At 42.3% G+C, this 22,191-nt stretch overlaps 1 protein-coding gene across 5 annotated transcripts in view; it reads left to right on the top strand.

Moving 5' to 3' along the window:
• LOC122944491 (up-regulator of cell proliferation-like) overlaps window positions 1-22,106 on the top strand; it is a 61,027-nt gene extending 38,921 nt beyond the window's left edge. For 3 of the 5 annotated variants that reach the window (XM_044302832.1, XM_044302831.1, XM_044302830.1), the window contains 2 exons: window positions 5,090-5,389; window positions 14,808-22,105. In XM_044302832.1, the coding sequence (XP_044158767.1) occupies window positions 5,107-5,389; window positions 14,808-19,501 (4,977 nt within the window). In that variant the 5' untranslated portion in view covers window positions 5,090-5,106 and the 3' untranslated portion in view covers window positions 19,502-22,105. Of the gene's footprint in view, window positions 1-5,089; window positions 5,390-14,807 lie in introns of all 5 variants that reach the window. The other 2 variants (XR_006391022.1, XM_044302829.1) reach the window with 2 other exon arrangements.
• Window positions 22,107-22,191: the final 85 nt, after the last annotated feature.

Here is a 22,191-nt window from a genome sequence, read left to right on the forward strand (position 1 = left end):
ACACCTGGGAAATAGTGACCACAAAGTAATAACCTTCCAATTATCATTCAAAAGAGCGTTTCTACAGGGAGGAACAAAAATACCAAACTTCAAAAAAGCTAAATTAAGCCAACTAAGAGAGGCCATAGGCCGAACTAACTGGGAAAAAGTCCTCACAAATAAAAATACAGCCACAAAATGGGATATCTTTAAAAGCATCCTAAAATCTCATTGTGAGAGGTACATACCGTACGGGAATAAAGGGTTAAGGAACAAAAAGAAACCAATGTGAATAAATAGAACTGTAAAGAAAGCGATAAATGACAAAAAGAAAGCATATAAATCCCTTAAACAGGAAGGGAGCACGGAAGCACTGAAAAGCTATAAGGAAAAAAATAGAACATGTAAAAAACAAATAAAAGCGGCCAAACTAGAGACCGAGAGATTAATTGCCAAAGAGAGTAAAACTAACCCTAAAATGTTCTCCAATTATATAAATGTTAAAAAGTATAAATCTGAAAGTGTCGGCCCTTTAAAGAGTAATGAGGGGGGAGTCGCAGAGAGCGACGAGGAGAAAGCAAAGCTGTTAAATATTTTTTTCAGATGACATGCAGAATGTTGAAATAAATTCCCCATTAAAAGTGTCCTGTCTGACCCAGGAAGAAGTACAGCAACTTAAAAAGAATAAAATAGACAAATCGCCAGGAGCGGATGGCATACACCCCCGTATCCTAAGGGAATTAAGTAATGTCATAGCCAGACCCTTATTTCTGATATTTGCAGACTCTATACTGACAGGGAATGTCCCACAGGACTGGCGCATGGCAAATGTGGTGCCAATATTCAAAAAGGGTCCAAAAACAGAGCCTGGAAACTATAGGCCGGTAAGTGTAACATCTGTTGTGGGTAAACTGTTTGAAGGTTTTCTGAGAGATGCTATGTTAGAGCATCTCAACGGAAATAAGCAAATAACGCCATATCAGCATGGCTTCGTGAGGGATCGGTCATGTCAAACTAAATTAATCAGTTTCTATGAGGAGGTAAGTTCTAGACTTGACAGCGGCGAATTAATGGATGTCGTATTTCTGGACTACATAAAAGGTTAGTATATAAAATGAGAATGCTCGGACTGGGAGAAAACGTCTGTATCTGGGTAAGTAACTGGCTGAGGGATAGAAAACAGAGGGTGGTTATTAGTGGTACACACTCAGATTGGGTCACTGTCACTAGTGGGGTACCTCAGGGGTCAGTACTGGAGAGGTCACTGTCACTAGTGGGGTACCTCAGGGGTCAGTATTGGGCCCTATTCTCTTCAATATATTTATTAATGATCTTGTAGAAGGCTTGCATGGTAAAGTATCAATTTTCACAGATGACACTAAACTGTGTAAAGTAATTAACACTGAAGAGGACAGTATACTGTATAAATACTACAGAGGACAGTATACTGTATATATATACCACAGAGGACAGTATACTGTATATATACTACAGAGGACAGTATACTGTATATATACTACAGAGGACAGTATTCAGTGTATATACACTACAGAGGACAGTATACTGTATATATACTACAGAGGACAGTATACTACTACAGAGCGATCTGGATAGATTGGATGCTTGGGCAGATAAGTGGCAGATGAGGTTTAAGACTGATAAATGTAAAGTTATGCACATGGGAAGGAATAATGCAAGTCACCCGTACATACTAAATGGTAAAACACTGGGTAACACTGACATGGAAAAGGATCTAGGAATTTTAATAAACAGCAAACTAAGCTGCAGAAACCAGTGTCAGGCAGCTGCTGCCAAGGCCAATAAGATAATGGGTTGCATCAAAAGGGACATAGATGCCCGTGATGAGAATATAGTCCTACCACTTTACACATCATTAGTCAGACCACACATGGGGTACTGTGTACAGTTCTGGGCTCCTGTGAACAAGGCAGACATAGCAGAGCTGGAGAGGGTCCAGACGAGGGCAACTAAAGTAATAACTGGAATGGGGCAACTGCAGTACCCTATCAAAATTAGGGTTATTCACTTTAGTAAAAAGACGACTGAGGGGATCTAATTACTATGTATAAATATATCAGGGGTCAGTACAGAGATCACTCCCATCATCTATTTATCCCCAGGACTGTGACTGTGACGAGGGGACATCCTTTGCGTCTGGAGGAAAGAAGGTTTGTACACAAACATAGAAGAGGATTCTTTACTGTAAGAGCAGTGAGACTATGGACTCTATACTGTAAGAGCAGTGAGACTATGGACTCTATACTGTAAGAGTAGTGAGACTATGGACTCTTTACTGTAAGAGCAGTGAGACTATGGACTCTATACTGTAAGAGCAGTGAGACTATGGACTCTTTACTGTAAGAGCAGAGAGACTATGGACTCTTTACTGTAAGAGCGGTGAGACTATGGACTCTATACTGTAAGAGCAGTGAGACTATGGACTCTATACTGTAAGAGCAGTGAGACTATGGACTCTATACTGTAAGAGCAGTGAGACTATGGACTCTTTACTGTAAGAGCAGAGAGACTATGGACTCTTTACTGTAAGAGCAGTGAGACTATGGACTCTATACTGTAAGAGCAGTGAGACTATGGACTCTTTACTGTAAGAGCGGTGAGACTATGGACTCTTTACGGTAAGAGCAGTGAGACTATGGATTCTTTACGGTAAGAGCAGTGACACTATGGAATCTTTACTGTAAGAGCAGTGAGACTATGGACTCTATACTGTAAGAGCAGTGAGACTATGGACTCTTCACTGTAAGAGCATTGATACTATGGACTCTTTACTGTGAGAGCAGTGAGACTATGGACTCTTTACTGTCAGAGCAGTGAGACTATGGACTCTTTACTGTAAGAGCAGTGAAACTATTGACTCTTTACTGTAAGAGCAGTGAGACTATGGACTCTTTACTGTAAGAGCAGTGAGACTATGGACTCTGTACTGTAAGAGCAGTGAGACTATGGACTCTATACTGTAAGAGCAGTGAGACTATGGACTCTTTACTGTAAGAGCAGTGAGACTATGGACTCTTTACTGTAAGAGCAGCGAGACTATGGACTCTTTACTGTAAGAGCAGCGAGACTATGGACTCTTTACTGTAAGAGCAGCGAGACTATGAACTCTTTACGGTAAGAGCAGTGAGACTATGGACTCTTTACTGTAAGAGCAGTGAGACTATGGACTCTTTACGGTAAGAGCAGTGAGACTATGGATTCTTTACGGTAAGAGCAGTGACACTATGGAATCTTTACTGTAAGAGCAGTGAGACTATGGACTCTTCGCTGCAAGAGCAGTGAGACTATGGACTCTTCGCTGTAAGAGCAGTGAGAGTATGAACTCTTTACGGTAAGAGCAGTGAGACTATGGACTCTTTACGGTAAGAGCAGTGAGACTATGGACTCTTTACGGTAAGAGCAGTGAGACTATGGACTCTTTACGGTAAGAGCAGTGAGACTATGGACTCTTTACGGTAAGAGCAGTGAGACTATGGACTCTTTACGGTAAGAGCAGTGAGACTATGGACTCTTTACGGTAAGAGCAGTGAGACTATGGACTCTTTACGGTAAGAGCAGTGAGACTATGGACTCTTTACGGTAAGAGCAGTGAGACTATGGAGCTCTCTGCCTGAGGAGGTGGTGATGGTGAGTACAATAAAGGAATTCAAGAGGGGCCTGGATGTATTTCTGGAGTGTAATAATATTACAGGCTATAGCTACTAGAGAGGGGTCGTTGATCCAGGGAGTTATTCTGATGCCCGATTGGAGTCGGGAAGGAATTTTTTATTCCCCTAAAGTGCGGAAAATTGGCTTCTACCTCACAGTTTTTTTTGCCTTCCTCTGGATCAACTTGCAGGATGACAGGCCGAACTGGATGGACAAATGTCTTTTTTCGGCCTTATGTACTATGTTACTATGTTACTATTGCCAAGACGGATCCGTCATGAACTCCATTAAAAGTCAATGGAGGACGGATCCGTTTTCTATTGTGGCAGAGAAAACGGATCCGTCCCTATTGACTTGCATTGGGTGTCATGATGGATCCGTCTTGCTCCGTATCCCTGGACGGAAAGCAAACTACAACATGTTGTGATTTGCTCTTCGGTCACTTCCCCTTGTCCCTCCCTTGGTGTCCTCCTCCTCTGTATCCTTCCCTTTGTTCCTCCCTGGGTGTCCTCCTGTTTTGCATCCTTTCTTCTTGACCCTCCCTGGGTGTCCTCCTCCTCTGTATTCTTCTTCTTGACTCTCCCTGGGTGTCCTCCTCCTCTGTATTCTTCTTCTTGACCCTCCCTGGGTGTCCTCCTCTGTATTCTTCTTCTTGTCCCTCCTTGGGTGTCCTCCTCCTCTGTATTCTTCTCCTTGTCCCTCCCTGGGTGTCCTCCTACTCTGCAGCCTTCCCCTTGTCCCTGCAGGCTTGGAATGGCCCATAGGGGAACAAGTGAATCCTCTGGTGGGGCCCTTGGGCCCTTAGTCCCCCACACACGGCACAAGTGGCACATGGCACAGTAGACTAACTGCACTTCGTACGGATACCATGCATGTATAAAAACTGGGTATATTATTTAACAAATTACGCAGTTTATCATTGTACACACATCGGGTGCTGGTGAAGACTTCTCGGTGCAGAGGCAGGCCAGCCGGTATCCTCTTTCCCCAGGGACCTGCACTACAGGGACCCCCATAATCCATTATCTTGTAGTGTACATGTAGGTTTCCTCCATTGCATCCTACCCCTTATCCCTTCCTGGGTGCATCCTTCCCTTTGCCCGTGCCCCCCCCCCCCCCCCATAACTTTTTTATTTTGTCATTCACATAGCTGTATAAGGGCTTTTGTTCTGCAGGACAAGTTGTACTTTCTAATGCCACCATTTAATATGGAATACAATGTAGATGGAAGCTGGAAAGGAATTCCAAATGGGGTGTAATTGGAAGACAATTCCACCACAGTTTTATGGGAAGGCTGTATTATTGTCGATATATAATATATTATTTACTATTGATTTATGAAGACTTTGTTGAAAATTGGCCCTGGTCATACGTGTCATGGATACTGCCAGATCCAAAGTAACCCAGTATGCATTTTCCATAGGTTAATATTCGGATATCATGAAAGCCTCAAAGACCATTAACCGTCTGAAATGGAAATTAGCTGAGGTGTTTGAGGAGAACGCGGATGGTTTCATGGATGAAGTGGACTCCCTCCAGCTCATAACCTATGAAGAGTATAGAGTTCTGTGTGGAGCTGCGAGCCCGACAGAGAAAACGCTCCGTCTGATTGAGCTGATTCTTCACAAGGGAGAAGAGGCCTGTATGACGTTCCTTGATCATCTGGAGAACATGATTCCCAGATTTCCACCATTGTCTCGGGTGTCTCTACACTTCCAGGATAGTGAGTACCCTGCCTTTATCATATGACAAGCATGTGGGTGTGTGTGTAGGGTGGGGAGGATGTGGATGTGTACGTAGGGTGGGGTGTAAAGAAATACTTTATACACATAAGATATTACTAAAGAGAATCTCTGAGCTTCATAATCCCAGGATGCTCTTTAGCTGACGTCAGGCAGTGGGTCAATACACGGATAGTACATGTGTGATGTATGTGCAATACAATTATATAGACTCTTACAATTTACACATGCATGCACGGTAACTACATACAGTCCTGATCAAAAGTTTAAGACCACTTGAAAAATGGCAAAAAAATCATATTTTACATTGTTGGATCTTAACAAGGTTCCATGTAGAGCTTCAACATGCAACAAGAAGAAATGGGAGTGAGACAAAACATTTTTTTGTCTCACGTCCGGACGGCAGCGCTCTCAGGTCTCAATGACGCCTATTGGCGTCATCTTGTAAGACCTTAGATTTCCTGTGAACACGCGCTCACAGGAGCGCGCGTTTACAGGATTGCGCAGTTCACAAGTTGAACTACAGCCTGCCAGCACTGATCATTGGCTGGCAGGCTGTAGTAGGTATATAGCGTCTGATATACCTGCTACCTGGTCCTCTGGTGGTCCCTTTTGCTTGGATCGACCACCAGAGGACACAGGTAGCTCTGTAAGTAGTACCAAGCACCACACACACATTACACCCCCCCCCTGTCACTTATTAACCCCTTATTAACCCCTGATCACCCCATATAGACTCCCTGATCACCCCCTGTCACCCCCCTGTCATTGATCACCCCCCTGTAAGGGTCCCTTATCACCGCCAGTTACTTAGCTACTTGTTAGGTAGTTAGCGCCCAGCCCACTCCAGTCACCGATTAGTCGCTGATTAGCGTCATCGCTGTCGCTAATCAGCACTAGTACTATATAGTATCTGTAAGTAATCAAGACTGATCGCAATCAGATCTATATCAGTACATTAGAGTCACCTTAGGCTCTACAAAAAACGCAGTGTTCGCCCGATCAGGCCTGATCTTGTGCATCTGGCCGTGATGGATGAAAGCGATTGGGGACGCCTCACCCGCTGAATCCAGTGGTTCAGAATATGAACCTGTAGACAGCAGTGGCACTCTAACCGCTAGTGAAGATGACGAGGTAGAGGTCCCTGCTATGGTCAGGCGTACCCGATCCCATGTAAGAGTTCTGCCTACTCCGCGTGATGAGCCTCATTTGCAGCAGAGTGGTGCAAGCGCTGATCTTGTTTATGGTGCGGCATAAACCAGCAGCGCAGCCCATCCTGGACCCTCTACCAGCACTGCCGTATTCCCTGGTGAAGTGGCGAACACCAGAAGGCCAGTTCAAGCTGGTACATTGGCACGTGCAGCAACTCCCCCGTTGCAGCCACCACGTTCACAGGGCCGTAGAACCCTTAGTCTCCCAGAGGTGCTGGCAAACCCAAAATGGCAATCCCCTGCTTCCGCCGCACCCGTATTGCCCATTTTCACCGCCCAGTCTGGAGTTTGCGTGGAGACAGCTCATTTAGGATCGGCCCTTCAGTTTTTTGAGCTGTTCTTCACCGCGGATCTCTATGACTTAGTTGTGGCAGAAACCAACCGCTACGCCACACAGTTTATTACCGCCAATCCGGAAAGCTTCTATGCCCAGCCTTACTGGTGGAAACCAGTCACAGTTTCTGAATTTAAAATATTTTTGGGCCTTATCCTCAGCATGGGTCTAACTAAAAAAAATGTATTGGGGTCCTATTGGTCTAAAGACCCAATACATTACATGCCCATGTTCTCTGCTATGTCCAGGGCACATTTGGAGGGCATCATGCGCTTTATGCATTTTGCTGACAATAAAATCTGTCATCCATGAGGCCACCCTGCTTATGCCGGCTCCACAAAATTCGGCCCCTCATAGACCGTTTGTCATCCAGGTTTGCAGATAGCTATACCCCCAATCAGAACATCTGCATAGACAAGTCCCTTGTATATTTTACCGGGCGCCTTGGCATCAAACAGTACATCGCCAGCAAGCGCGCCCGGTATGGGGTCAAACTGTATAAGCTCTGTGAAAGGGCCACAGGCTATACATATCGTTTTAGGGTCTATGAGGGAAAAGACTCAAAACTGGAGCCGGTTGGATGTCCTGACTACCTGGGGAGCAGTTGCAAGATTGTCTGGGACTTGGTGTCACCCTTACTCCACAAGGGGTACCACTTATACGTGGACAATTTTTACACAAGCGTGGCCCTCTTTCGGCACTTACATCTAGTTGGAATTCAATGCTGTGGCACCGCACGACCTAGTCGCCGGGGCTTACCCCAACGGCTCGTTAATACCTGACTTGCAAGGGGGGAGAGGGCTGCCTTGTGTGACCAAGAACTGCTCGCGGTGAAGTGGAGGGACAAGAGGGACGTTTACCTTCTGTCCACCATTCACGCAGACACGACAGTACAAATTGAAAGGGCAACTGGAGTCATTGAGAAACCCCTCTCTGTCCACGACTATAACCCTCATATGGGAGGGGTGGACTTCAATGACCAGATGTTGGCTCCCTATTTAGTGTCCCGCCGCACCAGACGCTGGTATAAGAAGGTGTCTGTTTATTTAATTAAATTGGCTGCATATAATAGTTTTGTTCTCTACAGTAAGGCTGGGAGAACGGGAGCCTTCCTAAAATTCCAGGAAGAGATCATTTCGGAACTCCTGTATCCAGGAGGGTCCGTGCCCCAAGTCCCTGATGTAGTGAGCCGGCTACATGGCAGACACTTCCCAAGTGTCTATCCTGGTACCCCAACTCAGCCTTCCCCAAGAAAAAGATGTCGTGTCTGTAGCAGGGGTGGAATAAGACGTGACACCACCGTACACTATTAATGTAGGGATCACGTGCCACAGGACAGGCACACAGGTCTTAGGGCCCTTTCACACAGAGCTGCCACAAACCTCTCCTTTCACCTGGGACAAAGTGCATAATGTACTTCGCCACATCTCTGGGCGATTTGCGCTTTGCACATTGTCCCATGATGAAGGAGAGGTTTGTCCTATAAAGGTAAAAAAAAAAATAAAAAAAGGTAAGCAAAAAAGTTAATGTTCTGTTTCAAATGTTATATAAAGTTTATAAAAGTTGATGTTAATTAATTTATTGCATTGCTGCCTGGTCTTTTTTTTTACCTTCTAGGAGGACCAACCGATCGACTAGCTGCAGCACTGATGTGCATTCTGACAGAAGCATTGCGTTGCTGTCAGATTACACACAAGTCGGTGTATGCGGCGCTGCAAGACGGGATTTTCTCCTCTGCAGTAACAGATACGTTTGCCGAGGCATACGAGCTGAGGAGGAGGCGGCGTTCCTATGCTTTGGCAAACACTTTGTATATAAAAAAATTATAATTCTGGCAATGATTTATTCATCCACATCGATTGATGTGAATGGAGAAATCGGGTTTGCCAGGGCATACGAGCTAAGTGGGTATGGATGTTGGGCGGAGCTCCTATGTCCTGGCAGACGCCTTTCCCCTCCTTTTTTTTTTTTGGCACAGATTTTTTCATCCACATTGATCGATGCGAATGAAGAAATCTGTGCCGTTCATTTTTTCTTTCAGCTCAGAGGCTGAACGGAAAAAAAAATCTCATTACCTGTATGCTCAATATAAGGAGAATAGCAGAAACTCCTAATGCTGGCCATACATGTAATGATTGCGGAGACCCTCAAATGCCAGGGCAGTACAAACACCCCACAAATGACCCCATCTTGGAAAGAAGACACCCCAAGGTAATTCGCTGAGGGGCATATTGAGTCCATAAAAGATTGAACTTTTTGTCACAAGTTAGCGGAAAGTGAGACTTTGTGAGAAAAAACAAAAAAGAAATCAATTTCTGCTAACTTGTGCAAAAAAAAAAAAATCTTCTATGAACTCGCCATGCCCCTCATTGAATACCTTGGGGTGTCTTCTTTCCAAAATGGGGTCACATGTGGGGTATTTATACTGGCCTGGCATTTTAGGGGCCCTAAAGCATGAGAAGAAGTCTGGGATCCAAATGTCTAAAAATGCCCTCCTAAAAGGTACTCTTTGGAATTTGGGCCCCTTTGCGCACCTAGGCTGCAAAAAAGTGTCACACATCTGGTATCGCCGTACTCAGGAGAAGTAGGGCAATGTGTTTTGGGGTGTATTTTCACACATACCCATCCTGTGTGTGAGAAATATCTCTGTAAATGACAACTTTTTCAAATTTTTTATACAAAGTTGTCAATTTACAGAGATATTTCTCTCACCCAGCAAGTGGGTATATGTAAAATACACCCCAAAACACATTGCCAAACTTCTCCTGAGCACGGCGATACCACATGTGTGACACTTTTTTGCAGCCAAGATGCACAAAGGGACCCAAATTCCAACGAGTACCTTTAGGCTTTACAGGGTTGCTCACAATTTAGCTCCGCCCAAAATGCCAGAACAGTAAACACACCCCACAAATGACCCCATTTTGGAAAGAAGATACCCCAAGGTATTCACTGAGGGGCATAGTGAGTCCGTGGGAGATTTTTGTTTTTTTGCCAGAAGTTAGCAGAAATGGAAACTTTATTATATTTTTTTTTTCCTCAGAAAGTGTAATTTTCTGCTAACTTGTGAAAAAAAATTAAATCATACCTGAACTCACCATGCCCCTCCGCGAATACTTCGGGGTGTCTTCTTTCTAAAATGGGGTCATTTGGGGGGTATTTATACTATCCTGGCATTGTAGCACCTCAGGAAACATGACAGGTCAGAGCTACTTCAAAATGCGGAAATTCACATTTGCGCAAACCAATAAATATACACTTATTGCATTTTTTTTATCAAAGACATGTAGCACAATAAATTCTGACACAAACTTGTATAAAAATGTAATTATATTTGAACAATTTTACCAGAAAAAGTTAAAAATACACTTTTTTTGAGAAAATTGCGGTCTTTTTTGATTAATATCAGAAAAACAAAAAATCTCAGCAGCAATCAAATACCACCAAAAGAAATCTGTATTAGTGAGAAGAAAAGGAGGTAAAATTCATTTGGGTGCCAAGTTGCATGACCGAGCGATAAACGGTGAAAGTTGTGGAGTGCCGATTTGTAAAAAAGGGCCTGGTCACTAGGGGGGTATAAACCTGTGGTCCTTAAGTGGTTAAATTGATGAATTTAATGTCAAGACATGAAATGCACATGGAGACAGGAGGGGTAGTAGTATGGGTGCAGGGGCTCTCAAAAGAAAAAATCCAGTTCAGAATTCAGATGTAAGAAGGTAGAAGATGTTGTTTTTGTGGAAAAACTCAACAAACTAAATGTTCCCCATTGCCATGTCAGCCAATTATTAATCTACTGTATAGTATGTGGTATATCATTAGTTGATATTCAGAACAATTCTGAAGTCATCAAGAATTATGATCACTGGCGCTATTTCACAATGCAAACTGATAGTGCTGCAAGAAACGGTCGGTATCGCAACCGACTAAAATAATTGCAATTAAAAAAACGTCTATTAATTGGCTGCTGTTGAGATTCCACCACATCCAATATTCCCCTATACGAATAGTGCAGTTGGCTCATAATATAAATCACTCCTACCTTCGTTTCTCCCGGGGTCTGTTCCTTCGATAGTCCAGCTGTGGTAAAAGCTCCAATGGCTTGGCTCAATCCCGGAGTCCTTTAGAGGCAGTTCAGTTCTTTCTTTCAGATGGATGTGTGCCCCGTCCGGCAGCACGCCTCCTGTTTGATGCTCGCGCTCCGGCATGGAACGGGGTTACGTCACCTAAGCACGGCTACGAAAGCTGAAATGGAAAAATCCAACGCGTTTCGAGAAGTATCGCTTCTCGTCCTCAGGGATACCATTCTCCCATTACTGCTCCTCTATATAAGTCCTAGCCGGGTTCCTGGATGGAGTTATAGAAATCCATGTCAGTTGTCTCTGTATACACGTTTGTGGCCCTTTTAGTTGTCAAAAGCAAACAATTCAACCTCACTATTGAGACCTCGCGGAGCTAGACTATTAAGATTAAAAATCCACCTAGTCTCTGCTCTCGATTGATATTTGATTAAATCTCCTCCTCTTATAGTCACTGTAACTTTCTCTATACCGCTCTATATTATATATGTGCTCCCTTACATGTTCTTTTAGGGGTCTTTGTGTTCTACCTATGTAAAATGTCTCACATGGGCATGTTATTTAATATAGGACATGTAATGTGTTGTTTTATTGTCTGTTTGTAAAGCCTTCTTTATCTTTTACTAGCAGAAGGACGCGGCTTCGCTCGGGAATATTTCATCTATTTCATTTAATGTTTGTGTAGGTCATTGAAATATATCGACAGTATCCACTATAACAGTGACATCTACAGTACCCCACCCCTTTAACATTGACCTCCACAGCAGTCATACCTTCATTAGTGACCTCCAATGTACCCTATCTCCTTAACAGTGACCTCCACAGCAATCAGCTGACAGAAGTTGATTTTTACCTTAATTTTTTTCAATTCCCATTGTATTGGTAGAGGGCGTGGCTTAGCGGGACCTGGGGGCGTGTTTTTTAAGTCCATATTTTGAGGGTGGCCTGAATGGCCACCCTACCTGCCCCCTGAACTGTCATCTCCACAGCACTCCGCTCCCTTAACAGTGTCATCCGCAGCGCCCTGTCCCTTTAAAGCTGGCCTACAGCAGAGAGAAAAATGGCTGGGTTGTTATGGAAACCTGGTGTAAAACTGTGTGTATGTGGAGACTAAGGGCCTGCAAGCTTCTATTGGCTGATAAGGGACATGTGACCGTGTGTGTGGCAGTTGGGATATGAAGAGAAAGACCTGCAGGCTTCTATTGGCTAATGTAGGTCATGTGATGTGCCACATTTGCATTTTTTGGGAATATCTCAGGAACTGTACATCCTAGAGAGTTGTGCCCCCACAAGATTTCTTTCCAGGTAGCAAGGGATGTGTATACCAAGTTTTGTTGAAAACGATGGTTGCGTTTTTGAGTGATGGCGGAACACCCATACATATATATTCCTACTGTATGTGTACGCCCAAACGGGTGATCTAGTGCGGACATTTACAAGTGACTTATAGGCCCACCTGGCGATAGTTTTATGCAATAAAATAAATTAGGATTACTGATATCCTGCTGTGGATGTTGTCAGATATTTGAGTGCCCTCCTACTTTATATATTGCATTTTCTGGAATCTGTCCTCCGATGATTTTATCCCGACGGAGGAGATCTCAGTGTTTTTTAACTGTATTTCTAAGTATACTGGATTGATTATTGCAACCTGAAATAATTGTAGGAATTATTGTTGTATTATTACTATTATTTTGTTTATTCATTTTATTACTGTCTACATCATGCTCAATTAGTGATAAAAAAGAAATCTGATTTATACCAACAAAAAAGAAAATTTATATACCTAAAACAGCAGTAAAAAAAAATATTAAAAGGAATTTTTTTCAAGCAAGAGTTAGAAAAAGTGGAAGAGAGGATGTAGGGGGGCAAAATAAAAGAAGATCAAAGAAAATCTGATTGCTCAACAGGGAAGAACCACTCCCAACAGCAGCAACAAAAAATCTATAACTTAAGTAGCCATATATTATCTGAGGGAGAGTGTTCCCTGTTGCAAGAGGGCTTAAAATTTGCCCCCACAAAAGGGTCCAATAAGTTTGAAGCATTTATTGGCATTAGAAAATGTATGCGGAAATTAGCTTTAAAAAAAAATACAATATTAAAAAGCCGAAACAAAAAACTGCCAGTACTACTCCCGCTGATCCAGGGGCAAACATACATACCAACCTTAAGGCAAAATCTCATTTTCACGCTTGACATGAATATTCTGAATCTATGAAAATTTTCTAAATATGGTGATTAGCGACATTCGTAAAACTAATATTCGTACAGTGTATAAAGGTAGTAATAATAATTTAACATTAAAAGAAAAAAAAGCTATCGCTAGTATGCAACAAAATCACAATATTATCCGTCCCCCAGATAAAGGGGGGGGGGGGGGGGAATACTTGTTTTAAATAAAGAATCCTACAATAAAGAGGCTCTTAAATGATTGGGGGACACGCGGACAGACAAAAAATTGAAACAAGATCCCACCAACATTTTCCCAAAAGACTTGGAGGAATTAGTTAAGAGGGAAAAATAGCACAGATGTTAAATACAAATGAAGCATCTTTCATTATGAATCGACATCCATCTATTGCCCTATTCTACGGCCTCCCTAAATTGCACAGATTCGATAAAATCCCTGATTCATATTTAAAAAAAAGCTCCAAATATAGGCAATATGATCGCACCAACTGTTAAAACAGTAAAAACCACGAGTAGCAATATAGGGATCTCAAAAGGTTTTCTTCCTTGTAAAAAATGGATGAGCTGCCGTAAATTGTCTTACAAAACCAGTCTATGAAATAAAAGATAAAGAAGGCCTTTACAAACAGACAATAAAACAACATATTACATGTCATACTAAAGGGGTCATATATTTAATAACATGCCCATGTGAGAAATGTTATGTAGGTAGAACAAAAAGACCCTAAAAGAACGTGTGAACGAAAATATGAAGAGCATAGAAACCTAGAATGTGTCGGCAGATAAGAACCATTTGGCCCATCTAGTCTGCCCAATATACTGAATACTATGGATAGCCCCGGCCCTATCTTATATGAAGGATGGCCTTATGCCTATCCCATGCATGCTTAAACTCCTCCACTGTATTTGCAGCTACCACTTCTGCAGGAAGGCTATTCCATGCATCCACTACTCTCTCAGTAAAGTAATACTTCCTGATATCACTGTTAAACCTTTGTCCCTCTAATTAAAAACGATGTCCTCTTGTCTATGTTCTACAGCACCCTGTATCGAGACACTATTCTGAGGTACATGGGGGGAAATGGAAAGAGTCTTCTGTATGTGGTATAGAGAAGGTTACAGTTTGCTTTTGACAACTAAAAGGGTCACAAATGTGTATACAGAGACAACTGAAATGGATTTCTATAACTCCACCCAGGAACCTGGCTAGGACTTATATAGAGGAGCAGTAAACGCGTTGGATTTTTTCCCATTTCAGCTTTCGTAGCCGTGCTTAGGTGACGTAACCCCGCTCCACAAAGGAGCGCGAGCATCAAACAGGAGGCGTGCTGCCGGCCGGGGTGCGCTTCCATCTGAAAGAAAGAACTAAACTGCCTCTAAAGGACTCCGGGATTGAGCCAAGCAATTGGAGCTTTTACCACAGCTGGACTATCGAAGGAACAGACTCCGGGAGAATTCGTATAGGGGAATATTGGATGTGGTGGAATCTCAACAGCAGCCAATTAAGAGAGATAGTTTGTGCAGAAACAGTACATTTTTTTTTCTATTGCAATTCTGAAGTCATGTTTTTGTTATGCTCTTTCCACAGACCGGGCTAGAAATTTTCAGGAACTGGTCCAACAACTGAGCTTGAAAAAACATCTGGATTCAAAGTTAACCTTGGGAGATGTACTTAGCATTGGAACAGACAATCTTTTCATTGACCAACCCCAGAATATTCCAGATATCCCCTGGCATTTCTTGACCAAAATTATAGGGCTGAACAGAACAGCACGAAACATTCAATGCCAGAAACAGTCAACTAAAGAAGAATCAGATCGAGTTAGTGAACTGTTTTTTTCTGTGAATGAAGAAGAGGAAGAAGACACTTCATGTTCCATCCATCCACTTGATGTTCTCTGTGCTCTCCTTCATTGTTCAGACCTGTTTTTACAGCAAGAAATTGTAACTAAAATGTCAGTTTGTCAGTTTGCTGTTCCTCTCTTGCTTCCTGCTGGTGATGGTCCTAACAGCACCTTCATGCTTTGGGCAATGAGAGACATAGTGAAGAAGTGGAGACCTCAGTCACTGGCCAACTGTAAAGGCTTCAGAGAAGACAACGTGGTGAATATTGAAATGCCGATGTTCTCTTTCGTCAGGCTGGGGCCAAATAAATTATCTAAATCTAAAATATTAAACCAGGTCCTGAACCCAGCTCAACAACATCATGACTTCTTCATACATGACAACATGGAAGGAGGGAACATTGAGAGGAAGATATCTGATGGGCTGGTGGAGATGTCCTGGTACTTTCCTTGTGGGAAATCAGATGTTTTCTCAGAGCCTATTGCTGTGGCCAACCTACGTGGAGACCTGGAGTCCAACTGGGAACAGTTTGAATTTCTCATTCAAATCTCATCGGCCACCTTTGTATTTCTTGAGAGCATGTGTGAGAGACAGCTCCGATTATTATCATCCGTAAGTCCCAATGACACCAAGTTTTATTTCATTGTCAGTCCAGGCCCCGGAAAAGATGTCAACTCAGAGACACAGAAACATTTAAATAATGTAATAGAAAATTTAAAAGTCAGCAAAAAGCAATTTATAATAAAACGAAGTAAATCAAATGATGCGGAATTTGTTAAAAACATTCAGAACAGCATTGAGCAGTTCTTAAAGGAACATAATAGAAAAACATCTTTAGAAAAACTAAAAACACAAAAATATGGACTTTATATTGATGTAGATGAAGACTTGGCTGAGTGTCAAAAAGCAAGAGCGTGTGCTGTAAATATTACTTCTGTCATAAACAATGTGGAAGAATATAAGAAGACAACACTAAACCTACAAGGGGATTTATGGAAGAAGTTGTCTAAGATAGAAAAAGAACTTTGTAGGATGACGAACCTAGAGGGGAAGGATGTGCAGCAATATCTGGCTGAACTCATAGAGAAGCGCACCTGTCTACACAAGGAACAGAATGAACACGATTTATCTGATGGCATAATGCTGTTTATTAATGCAATCACTCATTTATCTCAGGCTGAGCGACAATTTTTCCTGAAATGGATGAAACTAGAACTGGAGTCAATATCTAGAAATAATGTGTCTGCATTGCAAGCAGAATACAAGGACAAATGTAGCAATAAGTCCAATAATCTAGAGGAACTCAAAAATATAGACCAAAAAATCTCAGATAGTTCTCTGGGGGTAGAACATTTTCTCCGTGAGTTGGGGCAGTTTTATGAAGCTGAATACTCCATGAAAAAACAAGGATTACTTCCTGAAAACAGAATACAGTTTGCTGGATTGCCAAATATTGCCTCTGACCTTCTTCTTGATGGATTCCCATTGGAGCTGATTGATGGAGATGCTTCCAACATTCCCTTACAGTGGATAACTGATGTCCTGACTGCGCTGGATAAGAAGACCGGAGGACAATGTAGGATAAGAGTGATAACTGTGCTGGGAGTGCAGAGTACAGGGAAGTCCACCCTTCTGAACACCATGTTTGGTCTACAGTTCCCTGTGGCCAGTGGACGATGTACACGAGGAGCCTTCATGACCCTTATTAAAATGAAGGAGAGCTTCCAGGATGAGATTGGTTGTGAATTTATTCTAGTGATTGACACTGAAGGGTTGAAAGCTCCTGAATTGGCTTCTCTGGAGGGAAGCTATGAACATGACAATGAATTAGCCACATTAGTGGTTGGGTTGAGTGACATCACCATAGTCAACATGGCCATGGAAAATACCTCAGAAATGAGAGATATTTTGCAGATGGTGGTCCATGCATTTCTACGGATGAAAGAGATAGGAAAGAAACCCAACTGTCAGTTTGTCCATCAGAATGTGAGTGATGTTTCCGCCCATGACAAGAATATGAGAGACAGGAAGAAACTTCTAGAACAGCTGAATGAAATGACTCAAGTGGCTGCAAGAATGGAAAATAAAATAGGAATCACAAGTTTCAGTGACGTGATGGACTATAATCTCGAGAAGCACAACTGGTATATACCAGGCTTATGGCAAGGAGTCCCTCCAATGGCTCCAGTAAACTTTGGTTACAGTGAAAATGTTTATAAGCTGAAGCAGGACTTGTTTGCGTTCATGAAAACCCAGGATTCTCCTTGTAATATTCAGAACTTTATTAAATGGGTGGAAAGTTTGTGGAATGCTGTAAAACATGAGAAATTCATCTTTAGTTTTAGGAATAGTCTAGTAGCAGATGCATATGGTAAACTGTCAATGCAGTTCTCTCTGTGGGAATGGGAATTCCAAAAAAATGTGAACAAATGGATCAATATTACAGAAAATAAGATAAAAAATCACATTGCAGAATCTTTGGATAAAGAAACACATGAGAAATCTATGTGTGATCTTCAGCAGCTGCTGCTTGAGGGAGAAAGCAAGATGCTGGAAGAACTAGAAAATTACTTTGAAAATAAGACAGAAAATGTTCACCTTGTAGAACGATATCGAGAAGATTTTAGGGTGAGTGTAAACTTTCTAAAAAAGGAGCTCGAAAGAAAGGCCATCGGCAAATATGACAATGCTGTTTCTCTCCAGAAAGGAAGATTTGAGGTTCAGAGCATCCTAAGTACATACCAACAGGTTATAGAAGAGAAGATTACAGAACTTCTGGAAGCTGGAAGACACAAGAAACATAAAATGACTAATCTAGAAATAGAACAGCAATTTGAGACCATGTGGGATAAGACAATGTCAACTGTTCAGACTGGAAGAATTAAAAAATATAATGTAAATCAATCTATGTTACATCTTGTGAAAAATGACCTCAGCACAAGAGGATCTGCTATAAATGAAAAGTTAGTAAAAATAAAGGAGATATCAACCTATAAACAATGGAAGATGGATAAAAAGTACATAGATCACCACTGGTGGTCTAAAGTTTGGTATGGTAATGAATTATTTATCAAGTATGAAGAATTTGCCAACTCATTGATAGAGTTGTGTGATAGCTACATCAAAAAGAAGATGAACAGTGATGCGGACTATGATGACACTTACTGCCAGGAACTTCTGCAGATGATCAATAAAGAACTTAGACAAAAAGAAACTAAAATTCTCCACTTCTCGTCAGAGTTTGAGCTGGATATCAAACTCTTCATCTTTGGAAAAGCATTTAGAACATTTCAGGAGATGCATGATAGGTTTGTCCAGAAGAATGATCCAAGGAATTGTCTTGAAGAACTAAAATCTCAGTATTTCTTGACATTTCTTAATATATTCAATGAAAAAGATAAAAGTCAGAGCCGAGCCAAACAGTTCTGTGAGCAGTGTCTGAAACCAGCTATCACCCAGTATGCTTTCAGTCATCTCGGAGAAAGAATAGTGGACGACATCTTACATAGTTCTGACAATAAGATATTTAGCACTAGAACTTTTTTCCAGTATACTCTGCTGGAAGATTTGCTGGTGTATATGTCTTTCCAGAAATACGTACAATATCTTCACTCATATAAGAAATTTTCAAAGGAGTGGATAAAAAATTACCTCTCTGAAAAATATAACAATCCTTTAAGTTTGATGGAATTTCATGAAAACATTTTGAGCTCCATTTGTGAGAAAGTCCAAAAAGTTCTCCAGGATGAGACAAGTCTGGCCAGCACAACTATCTCACAATTTTTAACACATTTCTGTGATCACTTACAAACTGATTTAGTGATTTCACAGAAGGAGCTAAAAGTTATTGTTTTCAGTAATACCTCAGACGTTGGGCAGTTTTCCTTAGATGTTCAGTCCTTCATAACAGATACAGAGAAGCAAATCTTGTCAGAGTTGAGGTCTATGAGTTTGGAGTCCATACTTTCCAGAGTCACACTGAAGCCTCAGGATGAGTTGTTGAAGAAAGTGTTTGGATGTGGACATCAGTGTCCATTCTGTAGAGTTCCCTGTGAGGCTGGAGGTGGTGACCACAAGGAGCACTTTGCATCTATCCATAGACCTCAAGGACTTGGGAAATGTAGAAAACGTAGAAATAATAAACTGGTCGTAGAAATATGTACCACTGATGTTGTATCTGAAGCCAAATTTCGGAATTCAGACACAAATTGTGAATTTCATCCATACAAAGAATACCGCACTTACTATCCAGACTGGTCCATCCAACCCGACCCCAGCATTGAGTCCTCCGATTACTGGAAATACATTTTCGCACAGTTCAATAAAAAGCTTGCTTCTGAGTTTAATGCAAATCCGGCTGATCTGCCGTCCAACTGGAAGAAAATAACCAAAGAACAGGCTCTTCTCAGCTTAAAGAAAATATTCAATATCTCCTAACCTGAACCATTGGTGATGTGTCTACAGTCCAATTAAGATGTGATAGACACTTGGCTCATTTATTATCATATAAGCTTATGTGAGATGTCCCGGAGTGAATCCTGGTTTCTCAGCAGCAGTTAGTGGCCATATTGTGCTTTATAATAGATTTTTGTTACCTGGAGCCCCGTGGCTGGCTGTGGCCGTGTGTACACATTGCAGCCACATAGTGACTACTGGGTGAAGGGGCCAAAGGACCATTGTATGGAGGGATGGACAGGTGTGGGATGACCCAGGGGTACACTGTGTACATGCAGCCACGGCCAGGCAAAAAGTCAAGAGTACAGACCGTTTAGTGAAAAACTATTATTAAAGGACTTGTTTGAGGCAATGCAGGAAATAGAATAAAATAGTGAAATAACCCATAATTCCCAGAAATCACGTACATCATTCATGTGATCGCTATCGCCAATCACTGGCCTCAGAGGAGATATTTGCCTGCTAAGGCCAGTGATTGGCTACAGTGTTCACATGAATGATGTATGTGACGTCATTACTGCTGGGCCGGCAGAGATCACCCGAGTGGTGGTGCTGGAGCGGCAGCGGATTTAAAGGGATTTCCCGGGCCCCACATATTGAGTTATCCACTGGTTCTGGAACCGGCACTTTGAATGGAGCTGGCAGTATAAGCTTTTGGATTACTGCAGCTCATTTCTTATTCACTTAAAAGGGAGATGATCTGCAGTAACTGGGTGCAGACATTATACGTTGAACAGGGCGGTTCTTCTGGCTCAATTCAAAGTGCTAGTTCTGGGGGCTGCTCCGAGCAGCTGAGTGGTGGGGGGTGCAGGGTGTCAGGGCCCCCCACAGATCCGACATTGATGACCTATCCAGAGGAGAGGCCACCAGGAAGTCCTGGAAACCCCTTCATTTCCCCAAGTTTCTTAAACAGATCCTGGCATCAGATTTGTGCCTATGTGACTGATTGCATCTCCTGGCTGCGCGCCTCATATGTTTTCTGCTCCTGTTTTTTAAAATAAATCTGTCCTCAGAGTCATTTTTCAGAAATCATATTTTTAAGTTGTTTATTTGTCCAAAATGTGTAATGCGGGTGCCGGGGAGCGTGGTAAGTACAATCTGTGTGAGGGGCCCCGGCATATGGGGGTAACCCCTTTAAGTAAACTCATTCATACAGTCTGCTCCCTCCTCCGGGTTTTTTATTCTCTTGCCCGTCCTCGCGGTACGCACAGAACACACGTGGGGGGGGGGTCTTCTATTGCGTGTGTCATGTGTGGGACAGGCGCACTTACATGAACACATTTTTCAAATCACCGATGGAAAATGGCTTAAAAAAGGTTCCGGAGCATCTACTGGTCCTTTCCATCACAGCGACCTTACGGGAGACGTTTCTTCTAGGTCAGTGGGCAGCATTATCAGGGTGTAGTGCCGAATGCCGATCATTGCATGACATTTTTTTCTTGTTTATTTTTTATTGAAATTTTTAAACGGAACAAAACTGTGACTGGTCAAACGAGTGATGAGCGGCATTCAATCAATTCAGACTTAGAGAATGAGGCAACAATAATACTAAGAGCCTGAACCAAGGTAACCCACGGAGCCCTACAATGAGGTGTCCAGGCCCCAAACAGTATCAGAATACAAACGTATTCACGCTCCGCGAAATACTCTCCTGTGTTTAAGACAATCCCAGTTTGAGCTTGTAATGTAAAAATGAAACGATTGCCGCAGCTGCGCAAATAGTCAAACAGACCAACTCCTGACACGGAGTGAGCGTAAACAGTGGTCTGGTGCTCAACGCTATAAACCATCCATATAAAATGTAACAAAAGGAAATAAAATCACAGCACGAGCTACTGAAAACGTCTTCCTCTAGTTCATAGTGTCAATAAAAAACGCCATAGTGGTACAAGACACGGGGCACGGAATAGGCGACGGTTGTTTTGGGCACCTGCGCTGCCCTTTTTGCCTACAGTCTGAGCTTGTAGCCATGGATCCCAACTTTCCAAGACATGGTCAGGGGCCCCTCTCGCTGCATATGTTAATCTGCTGTATCCACTGATTTAAAGTGAGGATTTTTTGGGGGGCTTCGAGTTCAGAAGGACAGTTTTCACAGAACAAAACATTATAATATGGTGTCATTTCCTGCCATGTTTGGTGGGAATGAAGTCAGTTACTCGTCCGAACAAGCCGAGGAAGCCCAATATAGAGTTTAGAAACTGACGAATCTCCAACCAATCCTGCCTTATACCCGGACATTCCCCATCATGTCTGGCAGTGTCTGAGTGGAAGCAGATCTGTGTGTGTTGTGTCTGTTTTTTTACACTAAACTTGACAACATAACATCACCTAGAGACAGGCAACCATTTTATAAATCACCTAGAGACAGACAGCCATTTTATAAATCACCTAGAGATAGGCAGCCATTTTATGAATCACCTAGAGACAGGCAGCCATTTTATAAATCACCTAGAGACAGACAGCCATTTTATAAATCACCTAGAGATAGGCAGCCATTTTATGAATCACCTAGAGACAGGCAGCCATTTTATAAATCACCTAGAGACAGACAGCCATTTTATAAATCACCTAGAGACAGACAGCCATTTTATAAATCACCTAGAGATAGACAGCCAATTGAATAATCACCTAGAGATAGGCAGCCATTTTATAAATCACCTAGAGATAGGAAG

Source organism: Bufo gargarizans, chromosome 8, assembly GCF_014858855.1.
Source record: "Bufo gargarizans isolate SCDJY-AF-19 chromosome 8, ASM1485885v1, whole genome shotgun sequence".
NCBI lineage: Eukaryota > Metazoa > Chordata > Amphibia > Anura > Bufonidae > Bufo > Bufo gargarizans.